At 40.0% G+C, this 22056-nt stretch overlaps 1 protein-coding gene across 1 annotated transcript in view; it reads right to left on the reverse strand.

Annotated features, from left to right (window-relative positions):
* The window catches only part of ZNF169 (zinc finger protein 169), a 32331-nt gene extending 10737 nt beyond the window's left edge, over positions 1–21594 (reverse strand). Inside the window, exons 1-3 of the mRNA XM_074331514.1 lie at positions 21452–21594; positions 12187–12274; positions 18–236 (exon numbers count right to left, since the gene is read on the reverse strand). Of these exons, the coding sequence (XP_074187615.1) occupies positions 18–236; positions 12187–12219 (252 nt within the window). The 5' untranslated portion in view covers positions 12220–12274; positions 21452–21594. The remainder of the gene's footprint in view (positions 1–17; positions 237–12186; positions 12275–21451) is intronic.
* Positions 21595–22056: the final 462 nt, after the last annotated feature.

Here is a 22056-nt window from a genome sequence, read left to right on the forward strand (position 1 = left end):
GTATAGGGAAAATGTTATTTTTCTGTCTCAGCCAAAAGCATGGTGTCTGCTACATAGATCTTAAAATGCCCGCAGGCAGAGTCCAAGACCTGAGAAGGGCTGTCCTTACCCAGCGACACCAAGTGGCTATAGTTCTCCAGCATTACATCCCGATATAGGATCCTCTGAGCAGGACTTAGTAGCTTCCACTCTTTCCGGGTGAAGGCCACAGCTACATCCTGGAAGGCCATTAGTGCCTGTAACACAAACATATCCCTGCTCACCCAGCCAACGGAAGCCACTATCCAGAGCCACAGCAGCAAGAAGGCTGGTGTGGGGCACCCAGATGAGAGCCACAGATCCTGCTTTTACCTTGACCCCTGGTGCCATGTGTTCAAGACTGTTATCCCCCTTCCCACATTGCTGGTAAATCTATTTAGTTCTCTGTTCTGTTCTATTGATCTCTATGTCTATGATGTCAAAAACATCATAGATTGCAGTAGCTACATGACAGACCTTGAATTCAGGTAGGCTGATTTTTCCCACTGTATTCTTCATTTTAAAGGTTATTTTAGCTATTCTGGGGCACGTGACTTTTCATATAAATTTCAGAATAAACTTGTCTATAGGGACCAAAACACCTTGATAGAATTTTTACGAGATTTCCATTAAACCTGTATATCTGTTTGGATAAGTGACGTATTTACTATGTTGACTATTCAAATCCATGAACATGATATGTCTCTCCATTTACTGAGATGTTCTTTGGTTTCTTTCATCAGCATTTTGTGGTTTTCAGCATACAAATTCTACGTTTTGTTAAGAATTTCTGTTTTTAATGATTTTAATGGTATTGTATGTATTGTAATTTTTCTTTCAATTACAGTTAATATACAATATTAGTTTCAGGTGTACACATAGTGATTAGACATTTATACAACTTACAATGTGATCACCCCAATAAATCTAGTACCTGTCTGACACCATACATATTTCCTATACTAAACTTTACATCCCCAGTACTATTTTGTAACTATAAATTTGTACTTCTTTATCTTTTCTCCTTTTTCACCCATCCCCCCTAACCCCCTCCCAACTGGCAACCATCAAAATGATCTATCTGTGAGTTTGTTTTGATCGATTGTTTGCTTAGATTCCACATGTAAGTGAATCATACTGTATTTGTCTTTCTCTAACTTATTCCACTTAGCATAATACCCTCTAGGGCTATCCCTGTGGTTGCAGGTGGCAAGATTACCTTCTTTTTTTTTGTGGCTGAGTAACATTCCATTGTATATGCACCACTTTGTTATCCATTCATCTATCGATGGATACTTAGGTTGCCTCCATTCCTTGGCCATTGTAAACAATGCCTCAACGAACATATGAATGCATATGTCTTTTCAAATTAGTATTTTGGAGTTCTTTGGATAAATTCCCAGAAGCAGAATTTCTGGGTCCTTCTCTGTCTCATTATAGCCTTTGTTTGTTTGTTTTTGGTTTTTTTATTTTTTTTTATTATAGCCTTTGTTTTAAAGTCGATTTTGTCTGGCGTAAGTATTGCTATGCCAGCTTTTTGTTTGTTTGTTTGTTTCCATTTTCATGAAATAACTTTTTCCATCCTTTTATTTTCAGTCTGTGTGTCTTTCCATGTCAAGTGAGTCTCCTGTAGGAAGCATATGCTAAGAGTCTTGTTTTCTTATCCATTCAGCCACCCACTGTCTTTGACCGAAGCATTTAATTCATTTACATTTAAAGACATTGTTGAGAGATATGTAGTTATTGCCTTTTTATTATTCATATTTTTTTATGCTTTTTCCTTCTCTTCCTCACATTTCTTGTAATAATGGTTTGGTGGTGATGAACTCCTTAAACTTTTGTCTGGGAAGCTCTTTTTCTGTCCTTTGATTGTAAATGATAGTTTTGCTGGGCAGACTAATCTTGGTTGTAGGTCCTCGCTTTTCATCACAGAATATTTCTTGCCAATCCCTTCTGGCCTGCAAAATTTCTGTTGAGAAGTCAGCTAACAGTCTTATGGGAGTTCCCTTTTAGGGAATTAACTGCTTTTCTCTTGCTGCTTTCAAAATTTTCTCCTCGTCTGTAACCTTTGGCATTTTAATTTTGATGTGACTTGATGTGGACCTCTGACTTCATCTTGTTTGGGACTCTGTGCTTCCTGTGCTATGGGTTTGTATGTCTATTTCCTTCATAAGGTTAGGGGAGCTTGCTATCATTATTTCAAATAGGTTTTCAATTCTTTGCTCTCTTTCTCCTTCTGATACCCATATGATATGAATGTTGGTAGGCTTGATGTTGTCTCAGAGGCCCCTTAAACTCTCCTCGTGATTTTGGATTCATTTTCCTTTTAGCTGTTCTGATTGGGTGTTTTCTGCTACCTTGTGTTCCAAATCATTGATTCAATCCTCTGCTTCATCTAATCTACCGTTGATTACTTCCAATGTATTCTCCATTTCAGTTATTGTATTCCTCATTTCTGACTGGTTTGTCTCCATTTTCATATTTCTATCTCCTTGTTGAAGTTCTCCCTGAAATCACTGAGCATCCTTATAACCAATGTTTTAAACTCTGCATCTGGTAGATTGCGTTTTGTTTAGTTCTTTTTCTAGAGCCTTGTTGTGTTCTTTCTTTTGGGACATGTTTCTTTGTCTTCTTCTTTGGGCTGCCTCCCTAGGTTTGTGTCTATGTATGAGGTAAAGCTGCTATGTCTCCCGGTCTTGGTAGACTGGCCTTATGTAGTAGGTGGGGCCTAGTGACACAGTCTTCCTGTCACCCAAGCCAGGAGCTTCAGATATATCGCTTGTGTGGGTTATGTGTGCCCTCCTATTGCAGTTGAGCTTTGATTGCTGTTGGCACATCAGTGGGAGGGATTGCCCAACAAGCTGATTGGTTGTGAGAACTGACGGTGACCACGGTGGAGGAGCTGTTGTGCAGGGGCTGACCCTATAGAGCAGGATTTGCTTTAGCAGTTCTCTGTTGCCTACTGAGTCTGCCCTTTGGGTCTGTCATTTGTGGAGGTGGTTGGATGGTGCTCTGTTGTGATGTGAAGCTGGCGACTGAATGTGTTGGCTTGGGGCCTCTTGGGAGGGGCTCTGGTGCAGGCCAAGTTCAACCATTGCCTGTGCCCTGCCTGGGGATACTTGATATGAGCTACAAAGTGATCTGTAGACGGTTCCCACTTGTGCTGGGCTTGGAGGTACGTGGGAGAGGCTAAGCTGCAAACTGAATGTGGCTACCACTAGTGTCAGGCTTGGTGCTGCTCTGCAAGAGGTACTGCTTAGCAATCACACTGAGGCCAGATGCTGCTTATGTGGGTTTGCAAACCCATAGCATGAGACAAGATAGGCCATTTGTATAGAAAAGCCACTGGAAGTTGATTGGATGGGCCAGCAAGTTGGTTGGGGCAGGGTCTCAGGGAATCACCAGGGTGGGGCAAACAGTGTCAGCCAGGTTGATGGAGACTCAGATATGATGCACGCCCTGCATGTGCAGCCTGGGTCATGGGAAGACTCAACAAAGGAACAATGGTTTCTGCCAGCACTTCTGTCTGGGAGAAAGCTGCCCATCCAGCACTCTCCCTAAAGCCATATAATTCAGTTCCTTCTTGTAAGTTCTTGGCACTTTTTGAGCTGCTGCCCCAGAGGAAGTGAGTCCATCAGCAAGTAAATCCATTAAGAGGAATGCCGGAGACTACAGCAGCCCTCCATTTCACACAGCTACACTCTCCAATGCTTTTCCAGCCAGAAGTTATGGGGACTTCTTTTTCTGGCATTAGAACCCTAGGCTGGGGAGTCTAATGTGGGAGGGGGACCCTTTGCTCCTCGTGCGGACTTCCCCAGGAGAGATATAAGTCCTGATTTTTAACTGCCATACGTGGGTGTGGGATCAGCCCATTTCATGTCTCTGCCCCTCCTACCAGTCTTGACATGGCTTCTTCTGCATATCCTTAGTTATAGGACTTCGGTCCCACTAATCTTCAGTTATTGCCAAAGAAACAGAAAACAACAAGTTTGACAGGGTGTGGAGACACTGGCACCTTTGTGCATTGCTAATGAGAAAAGTAAAATGTGCGATTTCTATGGAAAAGAGTTCAGCATTTCCTCAAAAAGTTAAACATACAGTTTACCATAGGACCCAGCAAAGAACTGAAAGCAGGGAGTGAACCATATACTTGTTCACCAATGTCCATTGCAGTATTATTCACAATAGCTCAAAGTTGGAAACAACCCAAATGTCTATCAAGATAAAGAAAACATAGTATACATACACAATTGTTTATCTTCTTTCTTTAGTGAACCTTTTATCAACATATAACGTCCTTCTTAATCTTTTATAAACTATTCTTGATTTAAAGTCTATTTTGTCTCATGACACAGTTATCCCAGCGCTCTTATAGGTTACTTTTTATATGGAATATCTTTTACCATCCTTTCACTTTCAACCTCTTTATGTCCTCATATCTAAAGTGAGTTTCTTAGACAGCATATGTGTGTGTGTGTGTGTGTGTGTGTGTGTGTGTGTGTGTGTGTATATAGATCTTGGTTTCTTTTATCTTTTAATTAAAGTTTATTGGGGTGACAAGTGTTAGTAAAGTTACATAGATTTCAGGTGTATAATTCTGTATTACATCATCTATAAATCATATTGTGTGTTCACCACCTAGAGTCAGTTCTCTTTCCATCACCATATATTTGATCCCCTTTACCCTCATCTACCACCTCCCTCCCCCATTACCACTACACTATTGCTGTGTCTGTGAGTTTTTGTTTCTCATTTGTTTGTCTTGTTCTTTTGTTGTTTTTGGTTTATATACCACATATCAGTGAAATCATATGGTTCTCTGCTTTTGCTGTCTGACTTATTTCACTTATCATTATAATCTCGAGATCCATCCATGTTGTCACAAATGGTCCTATTTCATCTTTTCTTACCTCCGAATACTATTCCATTGAGTATATATACCACAAGTTCTTTATTCATTCATCTATCAAAGGACATTTTGGTTGTTTCCATGTCTTGGCCACCGTAAATAAAGCTGCAATGAACATTGGAGCACATGTGTCTTTATGGATAAATATTTTCAGATTTTTTGGGTAGATACCCAGGAGAGGGATTGCTGGGTCATACAGTAATCCTATTCATAATTTTTTGAGGAATGTCCACACTGCCTTCCATAGCAGCTGCACCAATCTGCATTCCCACCAACAGTGTATGAGGGTTCCTTTTTCTCCACAGCCTCTCCATCACTTGTTACTATTTGTCTTGTTGATGACGGCCATCAACAAGATGGCCTAACTGGAGTGAGGTGATATCTCATTGCGGTAGGTATTTATTTGCATTTCTCTGATGATTAGTGATGTTGAGCATTTTTTCATATGTCTATTTGCCATTTGTATGTCCTCTTTGGAGAAATGTCTCTTCAGGTCGTCTGCCGATTTTTCAACTGGATTGTTTATTTTGTTGTTGTTGAGTTGCATGAGTTCCTTGTACATTTCGGATATTACCCCTTATCGGAGGCACTGTTTGCAAAAATCTTAACCTACAGTTGGTTGCCTCTTTATTTTGTTGATGGTTTCTTTTGCTGTGCAGAAGCTTTTTAGTTTGATATAGTCCCATTCATTTATTTTAGCTTTTACTTCCTTTGCTTTTGGAGTCAAATTCATAAAACGTTCTTTGAACCCAAGGTCCATAATTTTAGTACCTATGTTTTCTTCTATGCAGTTTATTTTTTCAGGTCTTATGTGTAAGTCTTTGTTCCATTTTGAATTAATTTTGATACATGGTGGCAGATAGCAGTCCAGTTTCATTCTTTTGCATGTGGCTTTCCACTTCTCCCAGCACCATTTATTGAAGAGGCTGTCTTTTCTCCATTGTATATTTTCTGCTTCTTTGTCAAAAATTACCTTTCCATACTTATGTGGGTTTATTTCTGGGATCTCAATTCTATTCCATTGGTCTGTGTGTCTGTTGTTCTGCCAATACCATGCTGTTTTGATTGTTGTTGCCCTGTTGTACAAGCTAAAGTCAGGGAGTGTGATACCTCCAGCATTGTACTTTTTTCTTAAGATTTCTTGGCTATTTGGGGTCTTTTGTGGTTCCAAACAAATCTGATGATTTTTTGTTCTATTTCTTTAAAAAATACCATTAGGATTTTGATGGGGATTGCATTAAATCTGTATATTGCTTTGTGTAATATGGCCATTTTAACTATGTTGATTCTTCCAATCCATGATCACGGAATGTCTTTCCATTTCTTTGTGTCTTCTTCAATTTCTTTTAAAAATGTCATACTTTTCAGCATATAGGTCTTTCATATCCTTGGTTAAGTTTATTCCTAGGTATTTTATTCTTTTTGCTGCAATTGCAAAAGGAATTGTTTTTTCAAATCTTTTTCCGAGATTTCATTGTTAGTATATAGGAATGCAATGGACTTTTAAATATTGATTTTGTAGCCGGCAACTTTACTGTATTCGTTGATTGTTTCTAATAGCTTTTTGGTGGAGTCTTTAGGGTTTTCTATATATAACATCATGTCATCTGTGAAGAGTGACAATTTAACTTCTTCATTCCCAATTTGGATGCCTTTTATTTCTTTCTCTTGCCTGATTGCTCTGGCGAGGACTTCCAACACTATGTTGAAAAGCGGAGGTGATAGGGGCCAGCCCTATCATGGTCCTGAACGTAGAGCAAAGGACTTCAGTTTTTCACCATTAATTATGACATTAGCTGAGGGTTTGTCACCTATGGCTTTTATTATGTTAAGGTATTTTCCTTCTATACCTATTTTATTGAGTGTTTTAATCATAAATGGATGTTTTATCTTGTCAAATGCTTTTTCTGCATCAATTGTTATAATCATATGATTTTTGTGCTTTGTTTATGTAATGTATCGCATTGATGGATTTGCATATGTTGAACCATCCTTGTGCTCTTGGGATGAATCCCACTTGGCTGTGATGAATACTCTTTTTAGTGCATTGTTGCATTCAATTTGCTACGATTTTGTTTAGGATTTTTGCATCTGTATATATCAGAGATATTGGTCTGTAGTTCTCTTTTTTTGTGTTGTCCTTATGAGGTTTTGGTATCAAGGTAATGTTGGCCTCATAAAATGAATTAGGGAGTACTGTCTCTTCTTCAATTTTTTGGAAGAGTTTGAGCAGGATTGGTATTAGATCCTCTTTGAAGGTTTGGTAGAATTTACTAGTTAAGCCATCTGGTCCCAGAGTTTTGCTTTTGGGAAGGTTTTGGATGACTGATTCAATTTCGTTACTGGTGATCGGTCTGTTTAGATTTTCCAGTTCTTCATGGTTTAGCCTAGGAAAGCTATATGTTTCTAAGAACTTGGCCATTTTTTCTAGGTTATTGAATTTGGTGGCATATAGTCCTTCATAGTATTCTTGGATGATCCTTTGTATTTCTGTGGCAACCGTGATAACTTCCCCTTTTTCATTTCTGATTTTGTTTATTAGTGTCTTCTCTCTTTTTATCTTAGTGAGCCTAGCCAAGGGTTTGTCAATTTTGTTAATCTTTTCAAAGAACCAGCTCTTTGTCAAATTTTTTCTATTGTCTTTTTGTTCTCTATTTTAGTTCTGCTCTGATTTTTGTTATTTCCTTTCTTCTGCTGACCTTGGGTTTCATTTGTTCTTTTTCTAGTTCTTTAAGGTGTAATGTAGGGTTATTTATTTGGTATGTTTCTTGTTTCTTAAGATAGGCCTGTAATGATGTAAATTTCCCTCTTAAAACTGCTTTTGCTGCATCCCAAAAATTTTGGTAGGATGTATTTTCATTGTCATTTGTTTCTATGTATCTTTTGATCTCTCCTCTAATTTCTTCTTTGACCCAGTCCTTCTTTAAAAGTATGTTGTTTAATCTCCATGTCTTTGTGGTTTTTCCTGCTTTCTTTTTGCAGTTGATATCCAATTTCAAAGCCTTGTGATCAGAGAATATGCTTGGTATGATTACAATCTTCTTAAATTTGCTGAGATTAGTTTTATGTCCCAATATATGGACTATCCTTGAGAATGTTCCATGTACACTAGAAAAAAATGTATAGTTTGATGTTTTAGGATGAAGTGCTCTATAAATGTCAATTATGTCCATTTCATCTAAGGTGTCATTTAGGGCTGCTATTTCATTATTTATATTCTGTTTGGATGATCTATCCATAGCTGTCAATGACGTATTTAGGTCCCGTAGTATAATTGTGTTTTGGTCAATTTCTCCCTTTAGTTCTGTTAGCAGTTGCTTGGTGTATTTCGGTGCTCCCTGATTGGGGGCATAAATATTGATGACTGTTATGTCTTCTTGTTGTATAGCCTCTTTACCATTATGAAACGTCCATCTTTGTCTCTGGTTACCTTTTCACCCTGAAGTCTGTTTCATCTGATATCATTATGGCTACACCTGATTTTCTCTGGATACCATTTGCTTGGAGTGTCAGTTTCCACCCTTTCACTTTGAGTCTATGCTTGTCTTTGTAGCTGCGATGCGTCTCTTGAAGACAGCATATGGTTGGGTTTAGTTTTTTGATCCAATCTGCTCTGTGCCTTTTTATTGGTGAGTTCAGTCCATTTACATTTAGGGTGATTATTGATATGTGAGGATTTCCTATCATTCTATCTTTAGTTTTTCTGGTAAGACTGTGTCTCCATTGTTTCTTTGCCTTTTTGTTGTTGTCTGTTAGTTCTGTGTGGTGGTATTCTTTGGTATTTCCCTCTGTTTCTTCTTTTATTACAGTATATGTTTCAGTTCTGGATTTTTTTTGAGTCGTTACCCTTGAGTTTATGTAAAAGAAAGTTTTATGTTTAGAGTATTCCATTTTCTTCAACAGGCTCACTTTCTCCATTCCCATATTCTGGTTCAGGCCTTTACTCTCCCCCTTTTTGAGTTTTGGTTGCCACAAATTGTCCCTGTTGATGGTGGTCGAATAGCCTCCTTTAGTATTTCTTGTAGTGCAGGTCGTGTATTAGAAAATTCCCTCAGCTTCTGTATTTCTGGAAAGATCTTTATTCTACCTTCACATCTAAAGGATATCTTTGCTGGATATATTATTCTTGGCTCATAGTTTCTCTCTTTCAATAATTTGAATATTTTATTCCATTCCCTCCTGGCTTGTAGCGTTTCTGCTGAGAAATCTGATGATAATCTAATGGGCTTTCCTTTGTAGGTTACCATCTTCTTTTCCCTGGCTGCCTTGAGGATTCTTTCTTTGTCGTTGATTTTAGACAGCTTCAATATAATGTGCCTTGGAGAAGGCCTGCTGGGTTTGAGGTAATTAGGTGTTCTGTTTGCTTCTTGTATTCAGTGATCCAGTTCTTTCACAAGTTTGGGAAGTTCTCATCGAGTATTTGTTTGAATATACTCTCTGTTCCCTAACCTCTCTCTTCTTCTTCTGGTATTCTCATTATTCTTATATTGCTCTTTCTGATGGAGTCAGAAAGTTCTTGTAGAGTTCTTTCATTTCTTTTAAGCCTCAAGTCTCTTTCTTCTTCCATCCATGTCATTTCCAGGTTTCTATCTTTGATGTCACTGATTCTTTCCTCCATCTGGTCAAGTCTACTACCTAAGCTGGCTATTTCATTCTTCATTTCTTCTATTGAGTTCTTAATCTCCAGGAATTCTATTTGGTTCTTTATTAAAATTTCAGTCTCTTTGGTAAAATGTTTGTGTTCTTTGATTGTGTTTCTGGGTTCATTAAACTACTTTTCCGAGTTTTCTTGCATCTCATTGAGTTTTTTCAGAACTGCCATCTTGAATTCCTGTCATTTAAGTCACATATTTCCAAATCTTTAAGTTCATTTTCTGGAGACTTTCACTTTCTTTCTGAGCTGTCTTGTTGCCTTGGTTATTCATGGCAATTAATGATTTATTATTTCTCTTCCTAGACATCTCCAGGAGTGGGTTCTGCCACAAGTTCATAGGAAGAGGTCTTTGTTTTCCAGTACGTGTTGGTAGAATGTCTTATTTTCTCTCCAACTGTAGCCCTTTTGTCTCTCACACTGTGATGTTATGTTTTCTCTGCACTCTTCCAGCTTCTCACACAATGGGGGGATTCCCTGGAAGGCAGGCTGCTCCTCTGTTAACAGTTCGCCTGGGTCATAGGGTGCCGCATCCCTGTGGGGATGTGGAGAGCTTTTGAAGTTCCAAAGCTCTTCCTGCACCAGATTCAGAGCCCTTCTGTTTCAGCAGTTCTGTTTACTCCTGCAGGGATCCACCCAGATAGGTGGGGACAGGGGCGGGGTAAATTGTGAGAGGTGGCTCAGAGCAATGGCAGCGACCATCACCACAGACCACCACTTCCACAGCACCCTCCCCTTTGCCGGAACTAGTTGGGCTGCAAATCTGTCTGCGGACCACAGTTCTCAGAACTGCAAATATTCTGTTCTTTTGATCTGACAGTGCTACTGTTCCACTTCTAGCACTGGGCAGGTGGGGGCGGGGCGAGCTCTGGGAAGGGAGGGAGTGGGCGGCTAGTCTCAGTGCCCACGGCTTCTGTTCTCTGTTCGGCAGTGATGGCTTAAACCCCTGTTTTCAGCCTTCTTCCCTCAGTCTTTGCTCTGAGGTCTCTGTTGTATGCATTTGGTTCAGCCGTGTTATATGCTGCCCCCTCAGCCCTGTGGGCCATAAGCAAAGCCCTAGCAGTCCGAGTTCTTCCCTCTCCCGCAGTTGCGGGAGTTCCGGGATGCAGCGAGCTCGGAGCACTGAGCTAGGTCTGTGTCCTGTGCCCGTGTGGCTCCGTCTCCGCACTTCTCCCTTCCCTCCTCCCCTGGTTGCGCAATTTGCCCACCTTTTGGTGAATTCAGTAGTGAGCCTTTTCGTCTTGCCTGTCTGCTGTGCACGGAGTCCTTTGTGGAGTTATAGCTGTTCAATTTATTGTAAATTCCAGGGGAGATTTCCAGAGGCTCACCTCACGCCGCCATTTTCTTAGAATCCAATCTTGGTTTTTTTTAATCCAGTTTGCTAATCCGTGCATTTTGATTGGGGAGTTATTCCACTTAAAGTTAATGTAATTACTAAAGGATTTACTTCTGCCATTTGGCTATTTGTTTTCTGTGTCTGTATGTCTTTCGTTCTTTAATTCCTCCATTTATGCCTTTTTTAACATTTTTTGTAATTTTTTAATTTTTTTTTTAGTGTAACACTTCTATTTCCTTTTTTCCTTTTCTGACATTTTTTAGTATTTTCTTAGTGGTTGCCTTGAAGATTACAGTTAACATGTTAAACCTGTAAAAATCTACCTACTTAGTTTCAACAGTATACAAACACTCTGCTCCTATACTTTTCCACCTCTTTTCCCATATTTTGTAATTGTCACAGATTACATCCTTATACATTTTATGCCCCTTAACATAGATTTATAATTTATTTATGTTTGCCTTAAATTATATTAAAAAAAGCAAAAGTTATAACCCAAACAAAAAGTTCAATACTGGCTTTAACATTTACGTATAAAGTTCCTTTTACTAGTATTCACTTTTTTTTCTTATGGTTTAAAGAGTTACTGTCTAGAATCCTTTCATTTCAGCCTGAAGCATTTTTGTAGAGCAGGTCTATTCTTAATGATTTTACCTGGAAACATCTTAATTTCTCCTTCATTCTTGACAGCTTTTCTGTTGACAGTTTTTCCTCCAAGACTTAAATATGTCATGCCACTGACTGGTGGCCTCCATGATTTCGGATGACAGCAAGTCAGCACCCTCACCTCTACACAGAGAAAACTGATGTGACCAAAGGCCACTGGCTGCTCCAAGCTTCCCATATGGTGAGGAACAGCCTGCCAGTCACCCAGTGTCTGAGCCTAAGCTCCCTGCCCCATTCCCACAGGAATATCTTACCTCAGCTGTTCAACTTGCTAAGTCCATCAGGGGCAGCTCTGTCAGCTCCTCCCTCAAAAGCCTTCCTTCACTTTGTTAAAAAGCCTTCTTTCACTTTGTTAGGCCCTGGGAATTGCCGGGCACATAAGCACGAATGCGTTATATTTGTATTTCAAATTGTGCTGATCACAATTTACTACTTGGTGAATGCCTGAGTCATGAATGAAACAAAGGAGGCTGAGAAAAGGCTACAAGTAACACAAGCTACACCTCCAAGATCAGGGCTAGAAAAGCTCTAGGACAAGGCAAGCTCCCGGACAAGGAAAGGTGATGGGCCATCCTGCACGAGCTAGAAAGAAATTTCAGGACTCACCTCATCCCTGGTTGTCAGGAGCCCTGGAGCCATATTCCTGGCCTGCTGAGTGCTCTTCCTAGAGAACAGTCAAGTTGCAGAGGCAGAGCTGGGGAAAGAGAAGTGAAGGGATGCTTAGCAGGAGTACCCTTTCATCCAGCCTCCTAGTTCAGCATGAGTGAGGGGAACAGAGGTTGCAGAGAGCTTCAGAGCAGCTCATTTTTAACCAGTGTCCTGTAAATAAGACTCCCAGAGCTGGGCCAGCAGCAGGCTCAGCCCCAATGTCCAGTTGGGAAATGAAGCCCCCAGCAGCTGGGTGAGATTTTGTCACCCAGCTGCTCTCTTAAGAGGAAAAGGGCCCCAGAGTGGCCACAGGTGAGCATTCATGTTGAGAAACAAAATGACCTATCATGAAAACAGAAGTTCCCCATCCACATCTGCCCCAAGGCAAAAGGACAAGGCCCAGGAAATTCAAAACAGAAAGTGCTATAGGCTCCACAAATGGTAGATTTGCGGGGAGACTTGAAGCAGGGTAGAAGCCGTAATCTGATTTCACAGTCCCTTCCACTTATTACATATATCCAAGATTAGGTTCCCAAGATTTGAAACTTAAGAATGGGCAGTCAGCAAATGACCCAGGTCTTCAACAAATCAATTTCATAAAGAAATTTTTAAGAGGAGAGATTTTTCTCTAATGGAAAGCTACATATGAGATAAACCATTCTTCAAGTGTGATCTATAGACCTTGTATGGACAAATGAACATTTGGGGGACTATGAAGAACAATTCAATATGAACTGTGTATTAAATGATGTTAGAGAATTACTGTGAATATTGTTAGGTGTGATCATAATATTCTGGATATAGAGAAAAATGAGTTAAGAAATTGAAGTACTGAGGAGTAAATTGACATGTTTATAATTTTCTTAAAAATGTAAAGCCTTGAACAAGTTAATGGCTGGGGGGTTGGGGGAGAGAGAGAGAGACAGACAGACAGACAGACAGACAGAGAGGAGACACATGCAAGAGCACATTTATGGAATAAAAGGAGGTTTAAGAGACATATCCAACAAATACAACGCATGGATCCTGTTTAGACATTTTTGAGGCAATCAAGGAAATTTGAACACTGGCTAGATATTAGATGGCATTAATGAATCAATATTAATTTTATTAGGCTTAGGTTAAGAATGGGCTGTGCTGATACCCTCTATAAATAACTGTGGCTATGCTTACAGAGTGCCAAGTCTATAGCTTTATTTAATGCTGAGAAACTAGATGCTGTCCTGCTAAGATCAGAAACAAGGCCAGGATGTTCCCTTTAACCACTCCTATTCTATATCCTACTGGAATTCCTAGCTAATGTAAGAAGACAGGAAAAGGAAATAATAGGTATACAGATTGGGAAGGAGCAGATAAAATTGTCTTTGTCTGCAGATTACCTGACTGTCTATGTAGAAAATCCCAGAGAATTAACAAGAAATTTCTGGAACTAATAAGTGATTTTAAAAAACACTAACAGGTAGTATTGATATAATTTACACTTATACAACAATAAACCCAAGTGTAGAAGGTGCACATAGGATATTCACCAAGGTAAATGAAATTCCAAGGCATATAAAACGAGTCACCAATTTCAAAAGACTAAAACTTAAAAAGAGTATGGTCTTTGCCCAAGATGGAATTAAAGTAGAAATCATTAACAGTAAGATACTAGAAAGACCTCCATGATTAGAAATTAAGCAACACTGGTCTAAAAGAGATATGGATAGAAGCAAATATTCCAAGGGACATAAAGAAGTGTTCCAAACTGAATAATTCTAATAAATACAACATATCGAAACATATCACAACTAACCAAATTTGTGATATGGAGTTATAGGCTGTACTATGTCCCTACCAAATCCATATGTGAAAGTCCTAATCCCCCGTACCTTAGAATGTGACTTTATTTAGAGGTAGGTTCTTTAAAGAGGTAATTAAGTTAAAATGACATTATTAGGATTGGCCTGAATCCAATATAACTGGTATCCTTATAAAAGAAATTTGAATACAAGACAGTTCCACAGAGAAATCCATGTAAACACAGGGAGAAGGCTAGCTACAAGCCAAAGAAAGGCCTCAGAAGAAACCAACACTGCCAGCACCTCGGTCTTCAACTTCTAGCACCCAGAATTGTGAGAAAACAAATTTCTGCTATTTAAGCCACCTGGTCTGTGGTATTTTGTTATGGCAGTGCTAGCAAACTAATACAGCAGCTCTAGCATTTCTTAAAGCTTTATATGAATGCACCAAAAAGAGTTTTAATTTACAAAAACTCAGCTTCCACCTTAAGAAGCTATGAAATAAAGAGGAAATAAATAAGAAGAAAATAAGTAATTAGGAAAAAATCAATGAAATATAAATGAAACTTTAAAGGTAATTAAGCCCAAGGTTGATTATTTGCAAATATTAAAATTGCTAAGCCCCAGGCCCGAAACTATAAAAGGAAACAGGAAAAAAGCTTCATGACATTGGAATGGGCAATAACACCAAAAGTACAAACAACAAAAGCAAAAACAGACAAGTGACACTACATAAAACTTAAAAACGTCTATGCAGCAAAGGAAAAAAATCAACAGTGTAAAGGCAACCTACAGAATGGGAGAAAACAGATGCAAACCATATACCAGATAAGAGGTTAATATCCAGAATATATAAAGAACTCCTACAATTCATTAACAAAAAACAAATAACCTGACTAAAAAGTGAGCAAAGGACTTGAATAAACATTTCCTCAGAGATACAAATGGTTAGTAGCACATGAAGATACTAAACATCACAGATTATCACAGAAATGCAAATCAAAATCACAGTGAGATACTACCTCCACCTATTAGAATGGCCATTATCAAAAAACCAGAAAATAAGTTTCAGCAAAGATGTGGAGAAACTGAAACCCTATTGCAGTGTTGCCAGGATTGTAAAATGGTGCAGCCGTTATGGAAAATAGTAGAGAGGTTCCTAAAAAAATTAACAATGGGAGTTGAAACCAGGACCTTGAAGAGATATTTGCACACTCACTTTAGCGAAGATGTGGAAGCAACCTAAATGTTGATCGACAGGTAAAATGGATAAAAAAAAAAGTGGTAAATACATAAAATGGAATATTATTCACTCTTAAAAAAAAAAAGAAATCCTGCCTTTTGTTACAACATGGATGAACCTTGAGGACATTATGCTAAGTGAAATATGCCAGTCACAAAAAGACAAATATTGCATTATTCCACTTATATGAGGAATATAAGTTAACAAAAACAGAAAGGAGAATGGTGGTTACCAGGAAGAGGAAACAGGAAGTTTTTGATCAATGAGTAGTCTCACTCATGCAAGATGAGAAAGTTCTAGAGACCTGTTGTATAACAGTGTGGATACAGTTAACAATACTGTACTGTACACATAAAAATTGTTGAGGGTAAATGTAGGTTTTCTGGGTTTTTTACCATAAAAAATAATAAAAGAGGGTCAAATCCCATTTAAAAATTGCTAAACCCATAGGAAGAGTGATTAAATAACACAAAACAAAAGGAAAGTCAATCTTGATTGGTATCAAGATTGAAAAAGGAAGCCTTATTACCAATATACAGGCATGAAAAGGACAATAAGGGATGCCTATTAAAAAAAAAATAAACTGTTGGCCCAAAGTTCTAAAAAGTTAGATGAAATAAACAAATTCCTTGTTATCAAAACTAAAATAGAAATTTGGAATAGCCCTGTATCTGCTAAAGTTAAATCATAATTTTAAATTTTAAATCATAATTTTAAACTTTATCAGAAAGAAATGTGCAGGATCACTAATAAATTCTATCAAAACTTCAGCAGGAAAAGAAGGGAATACTCCCCAATTCACTTTATGAGGCTGCCACAACCCAGCTACCAAAACCTGAAAAAGACATTACAAGAAGAAAAATCAGACCAATAGCCCTCATATAAAAATTGTTTAAAAACACTAGCAAGTCAAACCTAGCAATATGTTATAAGGATAATAATACATCATGACCATGTGATATTTATCTAAGAAATGCAATGTTAATTTAAAAATGGAAAAGCAATCAATTTAATTATTTTCATTAACGAATAAAAGAAAAATCACCTTGATAGATGCAGAAAAAAAAATGACAAAATTCAATGGTTATGCATGATTAAAAACTTTCAGCAAACTAATAATAGAAGCAAATGTCCTCAATTTAATAAATAAACACCTACAGAAAAATCCTTGAGCTAACGCCATACTTAATAGTAAAATACTGAATGAATTCCCCAAAATCAGGAACAAGCGAAGGATGTGTGATCTCACTAGCTCTATGCCAATATTTGGTTAGGAGACAATGCAAAAAGTGAAGGAAAATAATTAAAAGAAATAAAGATTAGAAAAGAAGTAAAACAACAGATCAATTTAATAACTTAATAAGCTTTGTATCAACTAAAATGGCTTAAAGACAATACCAGTTTTAGAATGGCAGGAGGCAACAGAATTCTCATACAATGCTTATAGGATTGTAAAATTGCAAAACAATTTTTCAAAACTGTCTGGCAGTTTCCTATAATATTAAACATACACCTACAATCCAGCAATTCCCAAAGTACCCAAGATTAATGAGAGAACCAAGATAATTTATTGCCCACAGACCTGCATTACAAGAAATCGTTTCTTCAGGCTGAAGAGAAATGATGTCAGATGGAAACCTGGATCTTCTGTGATGACTGAAGAGCATCAGAAATGGTAAGTATGTTCATACACAAAAAAAGTCTATCTCTTTTTTTCTCCTAATTTTTTAAAGATACATATGGCTGTTTATTGCAAAAATCTTGAAATCACTTTGTGTGATTGATAGCATATATAGATGCAATACATATGACAACTACAGCATAACGGATAGGGGAAAGGAGGACTGCAGGATCGCTTGTTTTGCATGAACTATTTCAATATTAACTCTACACAGACTGAAAAGTTATGGATTTATATTGTTATATCTAGAGCAATCGCTAAAAATAAAAAGTAAAACTGCAAAGCAGTATGGCTAAATGGCAATTAAAAGGAACTCCAAAAAATAATCAATTGACCCAAAGAAGGCAGGAATAGAACAGATAAACAAAAAGCAGAGGAGGCAAATAGAAAACAAACAGCAAATGGAGAGACCTAAATCTAACCATACCAATAATTACATGAAATAAACCCACCAATTAATTAAAAGGCAAAGATTGTCAGACTGGATAAAAAAGCAAGACCTTACCACATGATGTCTACAAGAAGCACACTTAAAATATAAAGACAGGTCAGCGGAAAGAAAATGGATGGGAAAAGATGTACCATGCAAACAGTAAGCATAAGAAGGCTGGAGTGGCAATATTAATATCAGATAAAGTATATTTCAAAACAAAGAGTATTACTAGAGATTCAAAGAGATGTTTCATAGTAATAAAAGGGTGGAATCATCAGAACAATATACTAAAGGTAAATATATTTGTATTTTATAAGTGCTTCACAATACATAAAGCAAAAATTAACAGAATTAAAAGAGAAATAGACAATTTTACAATCCTAATTAAAAGAATTTAACACCTTGTCACAGTAATTGATAAAATAACTACTAATAGATAAAATTGATTAAACTATTGTTAAGTAAATTGATAAAAATAACTAAACACATCATAATAGAAGATCTGAACATAACAGTCAACCAACTTGACCTAACATTATTAGAATGACACCCAACAACTGCAGAATACATTCTTTTCAAGGGCCCATGGTAAATTCACCAAGACACTGTATATGCTGGGTCCTGAAATAACTCACAGCTTACAAGGACTGACATTACACATAATTTGTCCTTTGATCTGAATGCAATTAAATAAGAAATCAGTAACAATAAGTCATCTAGAAAAATCCCAAATATCTGGAAATGAAACAGAGATTGGGTGAAGAAAAAAGGGGATTTATCAAGTGTAGACAACTCTCTTGGTGACTTTCAAGGGGAGCAGAGAGAAGAGGTAATAAGTGAAGGAAGAAATCATGACCTCCCCTCTGGTCAAAACTCTGCAGTGGCTGCCACTGACCACAGAACAAGATCCACACCTATTATTCCAGCACCCATGACCCTCCCCAATAACAGCCCAACTCCCTTTCCCATCGAGTTTCCATCACTCCCCACACAAATGTCCCTTTTCATGCAGAAAGGACAACCCCTCATACCTTCACAGCTGAGTGCCAAGCCGTGACCCAAGAGGAGTCAGGAGCCAGACAAGGTTCCTGTCCCTCAAAGAACCATCTCAACACCAACGGGACAGTTAGACAGTTGATACGCACCATGCCAGCCCCAGTCTTCATGCCTAAGTGCTCTGGGACTAAAGGGGACAGTGGGAGTGCTTTCTGAGAACACTCAGAAATCTTTGCACTGAAGAAACATCTGAGCTAGTTGGTTAACAAGGGTGAATGTGTGAAGCATAAAGGCATGAGGGTATAAAACTGCATGGACTAGAATAGATTCCCAAGTGGCTATAAAGCAGAGTCCAGTTGGAGTGCAGGGTGAAGGATGACTCTGGAAAGGCTCATTGGGGGTGAAGTTCAGAATGGATAATCACCATCACCATTTCCTGAGCACTCATTATGTGCCAGGCACCCTCAGCCCTTCCAAAGTGGGATCACATTTCCACTTCACAACCCCGACATTGCTATTAGCCCCATTTCACAGATGAGAAAAAGGGAGGGACACAGATGGAAGGCAAATGCAAAGGTCACAGCATCAGTAGTAGGGGAGACTCAGAATCTGACTTCAGAACCCACAATAGAGGACCCTTTTGTAACATGAAGATGAACTAGAACATGGGGAAAGACAATATGCTCAGCTAACGTAAAGGTGAGGAGAAAGGAGAAAGGGAAGAGCTGACAAGACTCATCAGATTAGTGAGAAATCTCGAAAACAAGGAGGCAAGAAGCCTGAGGTCATACAGTAGTAGAATCTTAGAATCGTGCCATTAACAAAGATCCCAGAGCTAGAACAGGTGAGAAGAAAAGTGAAGGGGTATACAGAAGGCAGGATTCCCAGTATTGTCCTGCACATGCCTCTTACCTGGGTTGAGAGCAGGCTTTAAAGCAAGGCATTTTGAGATGACTGGGGAAATTGAACACAGCCTGACTATCAGATGACATTAAAGAATTTTGGTGGGTGTACTTTGTTGGGTGTAACGTGGTATCCAGGTTGTTTTCTTTAAAGTCCTTATTCAAAAAAGATGCATACTGAAGTATTTACAGGTGAAATGTTACCTGGGATTTGCTGCAAAATACTTCAGAAAAAACTAAGAGGAAGAGCAGAATGTTATCAATTGCTAAAGCTAAGCGAGGGGCACACAGGTGCTCTTACAGTATTCTCACTGCTTTTGGTTGTATTTGTAAAATTTTCATAATTTTCAATTTAATAACCCATCTCCCTTCACACCCCCAAAATAAGGAAAGTAGAAGAAACCTTAAGGGGGCGGGAGGAGTAAACTGCAAACACTGGATGGTGTGATTCCTGCCTTCTGTTGGTGCCATTAATGTCATTAGGGACTGGGACCAAGTATCAGCAGAAAATTTTATCAGCATTAGATGTCTCACAGGAACTTGAAAAATAGAGCAAGTTTTTTAATGAAAACTTTTAACTTATCATTAAAACTTTGAAAGTTAAAGAATAGCTAGCTCCAAGATAAATGTTATTACATTTCCCTCTCTATAAAATGAGAATTCTACTATTTAATGTACAAGATGGCTGAGGAAATAAACCATGGCAGTGAACTGAAAGCACACCTCCAACACCGGACTACTGCTCTCAAAACATTATTTCTCACCACCTTTGTTTTGCCAGCACTGCAAGGCCCTGAGAATACAGCTGCATGACTGTCTGGGAGGGTGTTCCCTGTAGACGTCGGGACGCCACTGAATGAGGGTAGAGGGGTGTGCCCCTTCAAGTACAGTCCTGGTTTCCTTGGAAACCACTTGCAGCTGAGCCCAAAGCGGATATTACCAGCAAGATAGCAAGGACAGCAAAGCAGTGCATCCCCTCCATGATAAGCAAAGACACCACAGGAACACAAGGAAGTTCTGCCCACCTGAGACGGAGCTTCCAGACCCCTAGGAGTTCTCCCTTCCCTCATAGGCAGCCCCTCTGGACTTGGAGGGAGCTCAGGGCGCTCCAGGGCCTGCAGCTGGGTCCTCTTCACTAAAGTATCAGAACCAGGAAGGGAAGGACAGCCCGAGGGACAGTTAGGGTGTGGGTTTTAAAGAAAACCTGCTCTGACGTCATGCTGGCACCCAGCATGACATCATCATCTCTGTGCCTATGGGATTTAGTAAAAACACTAACATTACTGAGGACTTAGCACGTGCCAGATACAAGTTTTACCTTTCCACAATGACAACAGCTTCAGTGAGAAAGGGGCAGACCTGGATTTGAACTCTCCCTAGAGAGGTGGGGTCTCCCACTGCAGGTGTGGCATAGGTCCCTGCGGAGAGACAATGCCCAAAAAGATGCACACTGGTGGTTGCAGATGTAGGGGAAAAGGACAGCTTCTCGTTGATAAGTGGTGAATCTGAGTGATGAATCCATGGAACTTCACAACTACTTCTGGGTATGCTTGCAATGTTTTCATAATGAAAAGTTAAAAATAAGAACTTAAGTCTGGATGTCTTACCCCTGCTTCACCCCGAGTAATTCAAGGGGTCAACCAGCAGCACCGTGGGGTTTGGTGAAAGTTCTGTGTCCCGAAGCTCATGGGGGGCACAAGGACTCCCACGCAAGCCAGCACATGGCTGACTCCGCTAGGCCGTTTCATTTTCCCCAGGGCTCCGAGGTCGCCCACCCCGGTCACTGGGCCCCAGCCGCCCCTCACCATTCAAATAAGTCTGGGTGTTTGCTCTAGGCCAACGCTTCCCCCCAAACCCGGGTCCTCGGGGGTCAAGCGGGACCTCCACAACCACGGTGGGCACCACCCAGCCGCTCGCCCCCCATGAACACCCAAGAAGGAAGCCCGAGCCTCCCGGCTACAACTGTGGGGACGTCTGCTCCGAGCCAGGGGTGCCCATGTTCCCCAAATTACGCGAACTATTCCCGGCCCCTACAGGGCAGGACGCTGCGCACCCAGCCCCCGAATCCCACCCGGGAAATCAAACCTCAAGGAATCCGCGGCCAGAGTGAGCCATCCTCCTCCCGCCCTCCCCCAGTTTTCCAACCCTCCTTCCCCAGGAGCGGGCATCCATTGCGGGCTCGCTCACCACAAGAGCCGAAGGACGGCCACCACGCGCCAAGTTACCCACGGGGGGCGTGGGAGAGCGATACCTACAGTGCCCCAGGGAGGGACTACAATGCCCACAATGCCCCGGGGCGAGGGACTACGCTACCCATGGTGCTCGCCGAGCGCGAGGCTACAATACACACAATGCCCCGGAGCGGCGGGGCTTACACTATCCACAATGTCCCGTGATGGGACTACAATACCCACAATGCGCCGGAGCGCGGGGCCACACTACCCACAATGCTCCGGAGGAGACGACAACGGCCCTGAAGCGCCTAGGCGCGGTTTGTCGCTACCAAACCGCTCCGAGGGTGCGGGACTACGTTACCACAATGCCCTGGAGCGAGGGACTACGCTACCCTCAATGCCTCCGGAGAGGAGTCTGCTATATCCACAATGTTCCAGAAGGCGAACCCACACTACCCAAACCTCCCCCGGGTGGACTACGCTTCTACAATACCCCAGGGATCGGGGTCCGCCTTCTCAGACAGAGTCCCACTGGGCTTGGACCTTCAATGACGGCCTCTAGTACTTGCCCCCTCAGCTCCATTGGAGCCCGCGCTCACTTGTCAGAATTACAACTGT

Source organism: Rhinolophus sinicus, linkage group LG04, assembly GCF_036562045.2.
Source record: "Rhinolophus sinicus isolate RSC01 linkage group LG04, ASM3656204v1, whole genome shotgun sequence".
NCBI classification, from domain to species: domain Eukaryota; kingdom Metazoa; phylum Chordata; class Mammalia; order Chiroptera; family Rhinolophidae; genus Rhinolophus; species Rhinolophus sinicus.